The 13,778-nt window shown below is 39.4% G+C and overlaps 1 protein-coding gene and 1 long non-coding RNA gene across 2 annotated transcripts; one reads left to right on the forward strand and one right to left on the reverse strand.

Annotated features, from left to right (window-relative positions):
• Nucleotides 1-265: 265 nt before the first annotated feature.
• On the reverse strand, nt 266-3,690 carry LOC122983426. The gene is made up of 2 exons (XR_006403687.1): nt 3,046-3,690; nt 266-806 (listed from the first exon to the last, which is right to left on the reverse strand). It is a non-coding gene; the product is annotated as an uncharacterized LOC122983426 (long non-coding RNA).
• Nucleotides 3,691-6,511: 2,821 nt separating this feature from the next.
• LOC122983425 (odorant receptor 131-2-like) lies at nt 6,512-7,841 on the forward strand. Its single transcript, XM_044353140.1, has one exon. The coding sequence runs from the start codon at nt 6,719-6,721 to the stop codon at nt 7,655-7,657; it is 939 nt and encodes a 312-aa protein (XP_044209075.1). The 5' UTR covers nt 6,512-6,718; the 3' UTR covers nt 7,658-7,841.
• The last annotated feature ends 5,937 nt before the right edge of the window (nt 7,842-13,778 follow it).

Here is a 13,778-nt window from a genome sequence, read left to right on the forward strand (position 1 = left end):
AACATCCGGTTACATATTTCCTGAAAGAAGCAGCTTTGTTTTGATATTAAAATAATCTGTGCTTTGCATTCCTAAACACCAAAGCACACTGCTGGATTAATAATAATAATAAACTATATCAGGACATTCCCTTTGTCACTATCTATAGGATGGTGACAAAGGGAATGTCTTAGTCACAAAACACTAAAGTAGTGACTGTTATGTGAGCCACTGAAGCACTGCTAGCCTGTTAGCAGGGAAAAGTGGATGACAATGTCAACAAAGAGAGAGTATACCTTTTATTTACTTTGAAGAAGATAGAGGTCATATGACAAAAACAAGATGAAGAATTAATACATTCGTACATCAACTGTACAAAGATCAACCATCTCTTCTAATCAAACAGTAAATTAAAAGACAGTGTTTAAATTCAATTAATTCAATTTTCAGTTTTTGTTGACATTGTCAGAAAGGTGATAAGCAATATTACACAAGATGGTGTGTTTTACTGTCATTACTGGCATGACAGTGATGCAGTCAGGAATGAGGTGCTTGCACCGAGTTCTGTAAGCATCACCCTGAGGGGGTGCACAAAATATGTATAGGCTTGGTAAAAGTAGAATTTATGGCAGAGCTTACATTAGATTGCACAGGTGTTCCTTATAAAGTGCTTGGTGAGTGCATGTTTCGCTGTGAAAGCCAGTCTTGGTAGGTACAGTTAGGGATTCAGAAAGCAGACGTGAAACCCAGCAAAACCATCTGAGGTGAGCGACACTCCATCCACAGCTGTCTTCTCTGGTGTCTCACAAGCTCTCTACTCTGGTCCTCTGGAAAGTTTGTAATAAAAGAAAATGTTTTGTTATGTTTAAAACAGATGTCTTAAATAAATATGATAAATGTTCATATGATGGCCCAGGACCAAATTTGGACCAATGGCCCTGGACAAAAACTGCTAGCTACATAGGTAATTGTTTAATTAAGCCAAATTCCACATCCATGGGCCAGTTAAGTATATTTACGGTAATTATTTTCATTCTCTCATTCAACCCACAACCCAACTCGATTCGATTCAATATTGATACGGTTAGGTGTATTTCAGTTACAACACCAATTTTGCTTGGACATTAAAGAGATTCTCAGAGAACTAATGTGTAAATTGTACAAGGGACCCTCTTAAATGCATTATTAAAAGTCATTAATGTTTAAATTAAGAATTTACCTCAAAGCAGTTACATTGACGTACTTTTTATGTGTTAGCTTGGTTAGCTGTCAGCTCTGTTAGCCATTAGCTCTGTTAGCTGTTTGAAATATTATCTGTGAAATATGACATACTGAAGTTGCAGGGGTGCACCTCTGGGGGTATGGAGACAGTTATGTAACAAGGTCCGGGACGTTTTACCCTTAAAGGACCTAAAAACTTTTTTCTCATTCAGTTTCTTTCTATAATCAATGAGGTCGTACATCTGCTAAAGTTTGAACAGTTTTGTTTATTTTTGAGATTTCTGTATTTGTGGCCAGTTTGTGCTTTTCTCACTGGTTTGACATGGGTGGGGCTCTGATAGAAAAACGTGATGTCATGTATGTTGGTGCACCAATCAGCAATGTTAAGCAACATTTCAATCAGAATTTGATGACAGTTGAGGGGTTGTTATCTTATGTTGCTAGGCAACTGTCAATCAAGTCTGATCAAACCATGCCCATACAGTCCTGATGAAACAGATTTCTTCAGCATTTCCCTTTTAATAAATAATAATTAAGTATATTTTCTTCTTTCTTAACTTTAACTTAAATATTTTCTCATTTAGTCGTACAGACTTAATGTAATGAAGAAATACTTTGCATTTGAAACCAAGTTTTCAGGGGCTTTAACACATAAATATCCGGTAAAGCTAAAGGTAAAGGTTGTGCCTTGTCCTCTTCTGTCTTCTTCTTTGATAGTGGAGCAGTCATGCTAAATAAGTCACAGGAAAGAATCATGTGTTGCATGATGTTTTGAACTCTAATTGTAATACAAACATGTTGATCATAGTTTTGATAATACTGAATTCTTACAAAAATTGTCATACAAATAAAAAGTTTTCCAACTATTGTGTCATCCATTTTCACTCAGAGCCCAAATCAGCAGAGGATAGTTTAAATAATTAATGAGCCTATTACACCTCACCATTAATGAGTTTCACAGGAGTTTAGTCACCATACGAGAATAGTGATGATCAGCTAATTTGCATCACAGTTCTGTTTGGAGTCTAAATCCACATGGAGGAAATCAAACCATGACTTCAGAGTGCCACCATCAGTGCAACAAAGACAGCAATCCAAAACCTTTAACTATCCAAAATCCTAGGAAGTTTCATCATTGGCATGGTGTCCAAGAGTTCAACTCTGACTTTTCACTCTTACAGTAGCTATGCACACACACAGATTTTCTATGTAGTGAAGGACCTGCATTTCAAACCAGTCATATCCAGATAAGTGGTTTAGATAATACAGCCAAACTGTGGCTGTTTAAAACCTTGTCCTGTTGAACACTTTGAACTTAATTTCCCTTGAATCAATGATTTGTGCGCACAAATTAAGAAACAATCTGCTACATTGTAAAAAAGTAATGCCAATGAAAACACATTGTGTTTACTATCCTAAACCTAAAAAACAGTGTTGTCCCAAGCAGTTCATTTAAATTGTATGTTTTTTTGGTAATAGATGGTGCACATGCAACTATCGACCATCAAGGTACAAAAAAAGTCAAAACAACATCCAATGTAGCATCAACACCATGGGCATCAGCCTGGGCATTCCAGGCTGTAGCCCTGAAGATTTTTTCTTTAACACTGAATAATTCTCCACAGCAGTTTATCACTAAAGACGACAGTATTGTAATTTTGTATTTTCAGTGACAGGAATGGACGTAAGACTGGTCGACCAATCAGAGAGGGTTTATAGGAAATATGTGGAAATATTCATGTCTCATTGGCTGACAGGTCTTTGTGAATTCTTCAATTGACGGGGTTACTATGCCAAACGCTAAGGAAAAAAATGGATAAAAATGGATATACGAAGATTTTTTACCGGTAAAGGGGTTGAAGCTGAGGCAGTGGCACAAACATCCTCCGAATCAGGAAAACAAGGTCTGTAAATGTCCTTAGGAATTCTGGGTTACGTGAACATGATATGAGCAGAGCATAAGTTATATACAGCTAACGTACTTTGCATTGCACAGCTAAACCATTAGCAATGATAGCTTAGTTGTGCCTCCCCTTGGCTAGCGACACGAAACTAGTCTAGTGTTGTGTTAGATAGCTAAAAAGTTTTATATTATATAGGTCTGGTAGTCTTAAAAATAGTTTTCCTACCTGTACCATTGAGGTGGAAATTGTGGTTCATATCAAGTAGGTCCATTAGCAATGATTTTGCAACCAAATTATGAAAGTTTACTCGTAGTATTTGGTACTCTTACTTAGTCACTTTGAGTAGTTAGCCATTTTCAACTCACATTCATGAAATTGCCATTGTATTATGGGTTTTGAGGATTTTCCATCATGTAGGCCTAATAATAATGATAGTAGGTATCTGATATGACCCATTTAGGTTTGAGACATTTGAGTGGCTGGAATGTGCAGATTATATTGTAAATCAAATCCAAAGCCCTTCTGTCTCCAATTTTCACATTATCTAAGAAATGTGTAACCCTCACATGCCCTTGCAAGAAAACAAGACTAGGTTCAAACCTAGTATATGGCTGGACTGTGTATGGTCAATGTGCGAAATTCTGGCCAGTTTGTTACAGGGATAGTCAGTGTTAGGGTCTATAACGTCAATTCCTAGATATTAAATGTTCATCTGCAATTTTCTGCAGTGGTCCAAGAAATATTTGTTGTTAAAATGTACTGAAGTAGCATATCACATAATATGGTTAAGCTACATTTGAGTAATATAAAACATTATAAATGCATTGATTGTTATTTAGGGTACTTTAACTGTGTGCTCTCCCTCATGCCACTGGTGCAAGGATAGCTGTTTTCTCTCCTACTCTGCAAGCTAATCATTTAATCAACTAATTGTTGCAGCTCTCCATCCAGTGAGAGTAACTTGTAACATTGATGGCATTATTTTACTGTTTACATCATAAAATGTATGCACACTATGAGTACTTCAGTGGCTTAAAGTAAATGAGGAGCAGCAAGATCTTTGAAAAGGGTGTCAACATAAAGTAGTAAAGTATTTCAGTGCTAAGTAATATTTTGTTGTAGTTACTTAATACTAAAAACATAATACCTCTTAACAGGCATTAAAAATCTATATGTGCTCAAAGCCACATCATAGTGTGCAGAAAAGTATTAAACATTATATTAGTTAATGCATCTGAGGGTTAAAATAAAGTGTGACTTAGTATCTGATTATCTAAGACATTGTATACTGCCAGTGTGTTTATATTAGGGATGTGCAGAGGGCCCAGTATTTGTATTTGTATCTGTATTTGTACAGGCAGCAAAATTATTTGTATTTGTATTCAAATAAAAGTGGAAAGAGGCTTAAAAATCCTATTTTTGTTTTTATTATGCTTTTAGTTCTCTTTCATAATATTCGTTTCAGTGTCTCACTATGGGATGCACGCCTTACTAATGGAGGCTTAAATTCCTCACACCAGAGGTGATGGAGACTCCAGGGCCCGTCCCCTTTCGCTGTAGAAGTAAGATTTCAAGCAAAGGCACACACCAGATCTACTCGAGCTGCCTTTGGCTGGAACATGCCTGGCTAGCTATCAATGTTCCCAGCTTGTGTCAACACTGCGCTGTGTTCACCGTCAAAGGTCTCCACAGATGGCTAGCCTGCCAAGCTAGCTTGTCTGAACACGACCCCTACCTCCCCACCAGCGACCACCTGGTTGAAAGCGGAGGGGAGAGGGAAGTCACTGTGGGGGTTACACTGGCAGCTAACATCAGCTGGAGCTCATGGCTGGACCTGGCTCCGGTTCCCCCACCAGAGGAGGACGTTCTGGAATTGGACTATGGAGAAGGTGAAGATGACGCCTCAGATATCCTCATATCAGAGGATGACGAGGAGGATGGCATTTTCATCACTCCACCGCCTCTCTGGATGGAGATGAGAGCAGCACACCAGCTTCTCCTCTCCCCAGCTCGGACATGCTCGATGTGTGTAGTGTGTAGATGCGCTGCAGACCGACTGGCCATCCCCTGGCCTGCTGTCGTAATGGAGACCACCAGATCCCGCTACGAGGGGAAGAAGTTGCCCTTAGCTAAGAGTGCGACAAAGCAGGGCCAGGGTATGCCTCCGATGGAACCACTTGTTGCGGCCCACCTTCACCCGCAGCTGTCAACAATGTCCTCGAGGAGCCATACACAGCCATCTAAGTCTGACCAGTTTCAGTCAGCCTTGACTGAGAAGGCTCACAAAGTGGCAGCACTTTCGGCCAGAACGCTTAATGTCCTCTCCATGTTCAAGGCATACCATGCCGAGATATGCGAGCATTTTGTGCAGACACGGGACCCAGTTATGTGGGAGGAGATATTGGTTATCACTGACTTATGTCTCCGTATCCAAATCTGTACAGTCCAGGCCACGGGAAGAGCATTGGGAACCATAGTCCTACAGGAACAAGCATGGTGGCTCAACCTCACCAACCTGTTGGACAGAGAGACAATATCCTGGACATGCCCATTGTCCTGGAGGGTATCTTTGGCTCTGTGCTAGCTTCTATGCAGCGGCGGTGCAGGGGAGAGAGACTGAGATAGTGATGTAACTGACCTGCACGCTGGTATTTAACATTTGTATGAAACAAATATTCCTAAAAAACCCGCTATATGTGCTTTTCCAAATAACGTATTTTGTATTTGGGCACACCCCTAGTTTATATAAGTCATATTGGGTATCTGCAAATTTGCATTACACCACTAAACAATCTTTACAGTATGGCACAATAATAATAGCCTGAGTCAAACTAAAAGAAAAAATAATAAAAAACACGGGTTCACTGTGTTTTATTCACTGTTCTGTTGAATGGTATCTGAGAACTGGTTAAAGGAGCCCAACTACTGCTATAACTCAAAACTTTTTTCCATCATTCTGTGTGTCTAATTGAAGGTAGCCACCAGTATAAGAAGCACTGGTAATGAGTGGTGATGACGACATTGAGGTGAAAAGCTAAAGGTGTTGTTATTCTCCTCTCGCACATAAGATTTCTCTCAGATGGCTGACTCATTAACATCCGTCTTTGGAACGGTGTGCCACGATGCCCCATTAGTGCTGGGAAGGTTTGGTAAACTGACGTATCTTATGTGTTGATATATGGTATAAACAAAAATTATGGACTTATTGTCTCATAAAGAATAGTTACAGTGTAGAACATTGTTGTATGAGCTTGGTGAAACTGAGAATGAGGTTCATTTTTTGTTTTACTGTCTTGTCTACGAGGAGGTAAGGGATGTACTTTTTAGTAAAATGTCCTCCATTAATGTTGATTTCTTTGGGCTGGATGATTATAAAAAACTTGAGTTGTGCTTCAGGAAGAGAATCTTTTTTGTAGCAGATTTTATTTGCCAAGCTTGTAAGAGAAGGCAGAATATTTCCGAGCTGTGTAAGAATCTGTAGTTTTGTAATGAAATGAAGTGTCTGACCACAGCAACTGTGGACACTCTTTTGGTGTCTTGTATACCAACAAGGGTTAGGCACTGTGTGCATGACACCGAAATAAAAGCAAACTAATCAATCAATAGTGAAATATATGGCTGACAATAACTCACTGGTTGATGGTCAAGCCTTAATGCGGAAGATCAATGACCAGGTCATTTTAGTTCAGGTTTTGGTGACATTGTTCCTTTGTATCAACTTTCTGCTGATCACAACCTTTTTTATGAAGCATTTCTTCTACACAACCATGCGCTACATCTTATTTGCTAATACATTAGTGTCTGATTGTCTGATTTTAATTTTAACAAATACCATGCTGATCATGAGCTATTTTCGTTTTACCATACAGACATGGTTATGTCTCATCGTGTTTATTGTGTCATCTCTGTACAATTTTGTCACACCAGTTACTCTGACAACAATGACCCTGGAGCGCTTTGTGGCCATTTGCATGCCCCTGCGGCATGCAGAGCTGTGTTCTACACGCAGAGCCCTGCACTGCATCCTCATCATTCACGGCCTCAGCTCTATACCCTGTATTGTTTTTCTCTCCGTCTTCTTTGCATCTGCTACTCACAGCTTATACACCCAGAACAGAATATGCTCCGTGGAGATGTTCACAATTCACAGGTGGCAAGGTCATCTTAGGTCAGCTATAAGTCAGTTTTACTTCCTGATCATGTTTATAACCATTGTGATCTCCTATATTAAGATAATGAAAGTGGCCAAAGCTGCATCAGGAGAGAATAAAAAGTCAACATGGAAAGGGCTCAGGACAGTGGCTCTTCATGCTTTCCAGCTGCTCCTCTGTCTCATCCAGCTGTGGTGCCCTGTCATAGAAGCTGCTGTACTTCAGATTGATTTAATGTTGTACATTGATGTCAGATACTTTAACTACATAACTTTTTATCTTGCTCCAAGATGTCTGAGTCCTCTTATTTATGGCCTCAGAGATGACAAGTTTTTTCTTGCACTGAAATATTATGCTCTCTGTGGCTTGTACAAGAACAAATCTTTAGCTTTTTTCACTTGATAAATTAAAATCACCATTCTGTAACAGAAAATACTGTTTATGTAGTATGCAGTTTATTGCATTGGATAATGAATTCATCTTATTCATTCAATTTCTCAGTATGTGTTCACATAAAAGTTACATAAAAGACAGCTACATAAAATATCATCCAAATGCTAAAAAACAATTAAAAATACATTTAAAATCTGATGATGACATGCTGTTAGAGCTAAATTATGTGAACAAATCAATCTAAGTAAGGCAGGTGTATAAAGATACATACTAAACGTAAGACTGTTCCAAACCTGAGGTGTCAGCCTGGAAGGGTGCCTGGCCATGTTAAGTCTTTTAAGTGATGATTAGGATTTTAAAAATGTATCCTAGAATAAATGAGTTACCATTGGAAAGTGATAACTCTCTCTGTCCATCAGACACTGGGCCCCGTGTTCAGTCTTCACAACCAGCTGCTGACACATTGTTCAGCCTTATGTACATTTTCTGTTCTGTTTTACTGACAAATCTAATTATACACCCCACACACTTCCTGTTTTATTGTAATGCTGCTTAAAGGATAGTTATATGATTTTTCAAGTCTGTCCTAAAACAATAGTGAGGTGCCAACATGTACATTGAAACTGGGTTTTCTTGCTGTTATTGTTCCTCCTTTTCATACAGCCCTCCTTCTCTGCAGAAATGTGTGAAAAAGTTTTTTTGAAGCTAATATGAGGCTTCAGCTGTCCAAATCAGTCAAATCAAGTCAATAGAATAATAACTGATAACTGATGTGAAAAATTTAAGCCACAGCTTTTTGTTGTTGTACTCTTGTGTAACTTTTTACTTGCCTGGATTTTTCAGAAGCCTTTGCTGTATACCACATTCTCTTTCTTCTTTGCCTGTACCAATAAAAGTGAAGCTGCTTGTTGAATCCATTTTTCATTATATGACTCTCTTGGAGTGTTTGGTAAAATACAGTGGCCAAACTTTCCTAAACTTGGACAACAGTGAGGGAATTTGTTTTTAGCACAATATATTGGAGGAAAAAAACAATAAAATGGGAAACAAACATTAATAACAGAAATGAAATGGTCCTACATGTGCTGTGTTTTAAACTAATCCAAATGCATCCACTGTGGTATAATATCATGGTATATTTACATTAGTGACTCTCTGCTAAGGTTATTTTTTGGGCTTTCCTCATCAGTAGATTATAAAGATTACAGTAAAGATACAGAAATGAAACATGGGGGTAGAGAGAGAGTTATGCAGCAAAGTCTGGGGACGTTGCATTTACATCTTATCCGACTGGTGATTTTTACCCTTAAAGGCCCTAAAACCTTTTTTTTCTCATTCAGCTTCTTTCTATAGTCAATGAGCACTTTTATAATACACAAGCACTCAATTTTCTGCTAAAGTTTGAACAGTTTTGTTTATTTCCAAGATTTCTGTATTTTGTGCTTTTCTCACTGGTTTGACGTGGGCGAGGTTTTAATAGAAAAATGTGATGTCATGTATTTTGGTGCACCAATCAGCAATGTTAAGCAACATTTCAATCTTTTAATGACAGTTGAGGGGTTATCTTATGTTGCCAGGCAACTGTCAATCAATCTGATCAAACCATGCCCACACAGTCCTGATGAAACAGATTTCTTCAGCGTTTCCCTTTTAATAAATAATAATTAAGTATATTTTCTTCTTTCTTAACTTTAACTTAAATATTTTCTCATTTAGTCATACAGATTTAATGTAATGAAGAAATACTTTGCATTTGAAACCAAGTTTTCAGGGGCTTTAACACATAAATATCCGGTAAAGGTAAAGGTAAAGGTAAAGGTTGTGCATTGTCCTCTTCTGTCTTCTTCTTTGATAGTGGAGCAGTTACGCTAAATAAGTCACAGGAAAGAAGAATGTGTTACATGATGTTTTGAACTCTGTGTTGTTTTGGTGCTGGTTGCAATTAAGTACAAAAAATTGTAATACAAACATGTTGATCATAGTTTTGATAATACTGAATTCTTATAAAAACTGTCATACAAATAAAAAGTTTTCCAACTGTTGTGTCATCCATTTTCACTCAGAGCCCAAATCAGCAGAGGATAGTTTAAATAATTAATGAGCCTATTACTCCTCACCATTAATGAGTTTCACAGGAGTTTAGTCACCATACAAGAATAGTGATGATTAGCTAATTAGCATCACAGTTCTGCTTGGAGTCTAAATCCACATGGAGGAAATCAAACCATGACTTCAGAGTGCCACCATCAATGCAACAAAGACAGCAATCCAAAACCTTTAACTATCCAAAATCCCAGGAAGTTTCATCATTGGCATGGTGTCCAAGAGTTCAACTCTGACTTTTCGCTCTTACAGTAGCTATGCACACACACAAGTTTTCTATGTAGTGAAGGACCTGCATTTCAAACCAGTCATATCCAGATAAGTGGTTTAGATAATACAGCCAAACTGTGGTTGTTTAAAACCGTGTCCTGTTGAACACTTTGAACTTAGTTTCCCTTGAATCAATGATTTGTGTGCACAAATTAAGAAACAATCTGCTACATTGTAAAAAAGTAATAGCAATGAAAACACATTGTGTTTACTATCCTAAACTTAAAAAACAGCTTTGTCCCAAGCAGTTCATTTAAATTGTATGTTTTTTTGGTAATAGATGGTGCACATGCAACTATTAACCATCAAAGTACAAAAAAGTCAAAACAACATCCAGTGTAGCATCAACACCATGGGCATCAGCCTGGGCATTCCAGGCTGTAGCCCTGAAGATTTTTTCTTTAACACTGAATAATTCTCCACAGCAGTTTATAACTAAAGATGACAGTGTTGTAATTTTGTATTTTCAGTGACAGGAATGGACGCGAGACTGGTCGACCAATCAGAGAGGGTTTATAGGAAATATGTGGAAATATTCATGTCTCATTGGCTGACAGGTCTTTGTGAATTCTTCAATTAAAGCAAAAAATGGATGAAAATAGCTTAATTGTGCCTCCCCTTGGCTAGTGACACCAAACTAGTCTAGTGTTAGATAGCTAAAGAGTTTTATATTATATAGGCTGAGGTCTGGTAGTCTTAAAAACAGTTTTCCTACCTGTACCATTGAGGTGGAAATTGTGGTTCATATCAAGTAGGTCCATTAGCAATGATTTTGCAACCAAATTATGAAAGTTTACTCTTAGTATTTGGTACTCTTACTTAGTTACTTTGAGTAGTTAGCCATTTTCAACTCTCATTCATGAAATTGCCATTGTATTATGGGTTTTGAGGATTTTCCATCATGTAGGCCTAATAATAATGATAGTAGGTATCTGATATGACTCTCATTTAGGTTTGAGACATTCGAGTGGCTGGAATGTGCAGATTATATTGTAAATCAAATCCAAAGCCCTTCTGTCTCCAATTTTCACATTATCTAAGAAATGTGTAACCCTCACATGCCCTTGCAAGAAAACAAGACTAGGTTCAAACCAACCAATTTGTTACAGGGATAGTCAGTGTTAGGGTCTATAACGTCAATTCCTAGATATTAAATGTTCATCTGCAATTTTCTGCAGTGGTCCAGGAAATATTTGTTGTTAAAATGTACTGAAGTAGCATATCACATAATATGGTTAAGCTACATTTGAGTAATATAAAACATTATAAATGCATTGATTGTTATTTAGGGTACTTTAACTGTGTGCTCTCCCTCATGCCTCTGGTGCAAGGATAGCTGTTTTCTCTCCTACTCTGCAAGCTAATCGTTTAATCAACTAATAGTTGCAGCTCTCCATCCAGTGAGAGTAACTTGTAACATTGATGGCATTATTTTACTGTTTACATCATAAAATATATGTACACTATGAGTACTTCAGTGGCTTAAAGTAAATGAGGAGCAGCAAGATCTTTGAAAAGGGTGTCGACATAAAGTAGTAAAGTATTTCAGTGCTAAGTAATATTTTGTTGTAGGTACTTAATACTAAAAACATAATACCTCTTAACAGGCATTAAAAATCTATATGTGCTCAAAGCCACATCATAGTGTGCAGAGTATTAAACATTATACCAGTTAATGCATCTGAGGGTTAAAATAAAGTGTGACTTAGTATCTGATTACCTAAGACATTGTATACTGCCAGTGTGTTTATATTAGGGATGTGCAGAGGGCCCAGTATTTGTATTTGTATCTGTATTTGTACAGACAGCAAAATTATTTGTATTTGTATTCAAATAAAAGTGGAAAGAGGTTTAAAAATTCTGTTTTTGTTTTTATTATGCTTTTAGTTCTCTTTCATAATATTCGTTTCAGTGTTTCACTATGGGATGCATGCCTTACTGCAGCCCTCAGAAGCATTAATTTCATTACACCAATCCTGATTGGCTGGTGAACGTGTTCTTCCGCACCAGGTAGTGCCACCTACCTTAAATTGCTGATGCGGACACAATTTCATTCAAACAACTCTTCTCACTTGGCGCACATCTCGGGTCGAAGCTAGCCATCCACAGATGGATCTTATGTAGCTTCCGTCGCCGGACACTAGCTAACTTTGGATTTGCTTCTTCCTCCGATCACACTAGATCAGATATGGTGTTTTCCTCGCCGTCCATGGCTTGGTCATCGTTTCTCAGCTCCTCACCACAGTAGCTTGAGCTCTGTCGGGTGTTAGCATTCTAGCTAATCCCTCGGCTTCTTCACAGTTAGCACACCAGCTAGCTTCCTCGACTCTCTGCCTGCACACCAGCTCGTGAGGAATGGAGGCTAAAATTCCTCACAACAGAGGTGATGGAGACTCCAGGTCCCGCCTGTAGAAGTAAGATTTCAAGCAAAGGCACACACCAGATCTACTCGAGCTGCCCTTGGCTGGAACATGCCTGGCTAGCTATCAATGTTCCCGGCTTGTGTCAACACTGTGCTGTGTTCACCGTCAAAGGTCTCCACAGATGGCTAGCCTGCCAAGCTAGCTTGTCTGAACACGACCCCTACCTCCCCACCAGCGACCACCTGGTTGAAAGCGGAGGGGAAAAGGAAGTCACTGTGGGGGTGACACTGGCAGCTAACATCAGCTGGAGCTCACGGCTGGACCTTGCTCTGGTTCCCCCACCAGAGGAGGACGTTCTGGAATTGGACTATGGAGAAGGTGAAGATGACGCCTCGGATATCCTCATATCAGAGGATGATAAGGAGGATGGCATTTTCATCACTCCACCACCTCTCTGGATGGAGATGAGAGCAGCACACCAGCTTCTCCTCTCCCCAGCTCGGACATGCTCGATGTGTGTAGTGTGTAGATGCGCTGCAGACCGACTGGCCATCCCCTGGCCTGCTGTCGTAACGGAGACCACCAGATCCCGCTACGAGGGGAAGAAGTTGTCCTTGGCTAAGAGTGCGACAAAGCAACTTCTCCATGTCTTCCTGGAGCTGCGAGATGAGTTCACACGTTCATGGAAAGACTGCCCTTACAGCAGCAGGAGCCCGATACCTGGTGCCTTGTCCCTCGACTGCGAAGCAATGGAGAGCCAGGGTATGCCTCCGATGGAACCACTTGTTGCGGCCCACCTTCACCCGCAGCTGTCAACAATGTCCTCGAGGAGCCATACACAGCCGTCTAAGTCTGACCAGTTTCAGTCAGCCTTGACTGAGAAGGCTCACAAAGTGGCACCGCTTTTGGCCAGAACGCTTAATGTCCTCTCCATGTTCAAGGCATACCATGCTGAGATATGCAAGGATTTTGTGCGGACACGGGACCCAGTTATGTGGGAGGAGATATTGGTTATCACTGACTTATGTCTCCGTATCCAAATCTGTACAGTCCAGGCCACGGGAAGAGCATTGGGAACCATAGTCCTACAGGAACAAGCATGGTGGCTCAACCTCACCAACCTGTTGGACAGAGAGACAATATCCTGGACATGCCCATTGTCCTGGAGGGTATCTTTGGCTCTGTGCTAGCTTCTATGCAGCGGCGGTGCAGGGGAGAGAGACTGAGATAGTGATGTAACTGACCTGCACGCTGGTATTTAACATTTGTATGAAACAAATATTCCTAAAAAACCCGCTATATGTGCTTTTCCAAATAACGTATTTTGTATTTGGGCACACCCCTAGTTTATATAAGTCATATTGGGTATCTGCAAATTTGCATTACACCACTAA

The sequence above is a fragment of the Thunnus albacares genome, chromosome 6 (assembly GCF_914725855.1).
Source record: "Thunnus albacares chromosome 6, fThuAlb1.1, whole genome shotgun sequence".
Classification (NCBI taxonomy): Eukaryota; Metazoa; Chordata; class Actinopteri; order Scombriformes; family Scombridae; genus Thunnus; species Thunnus albacares.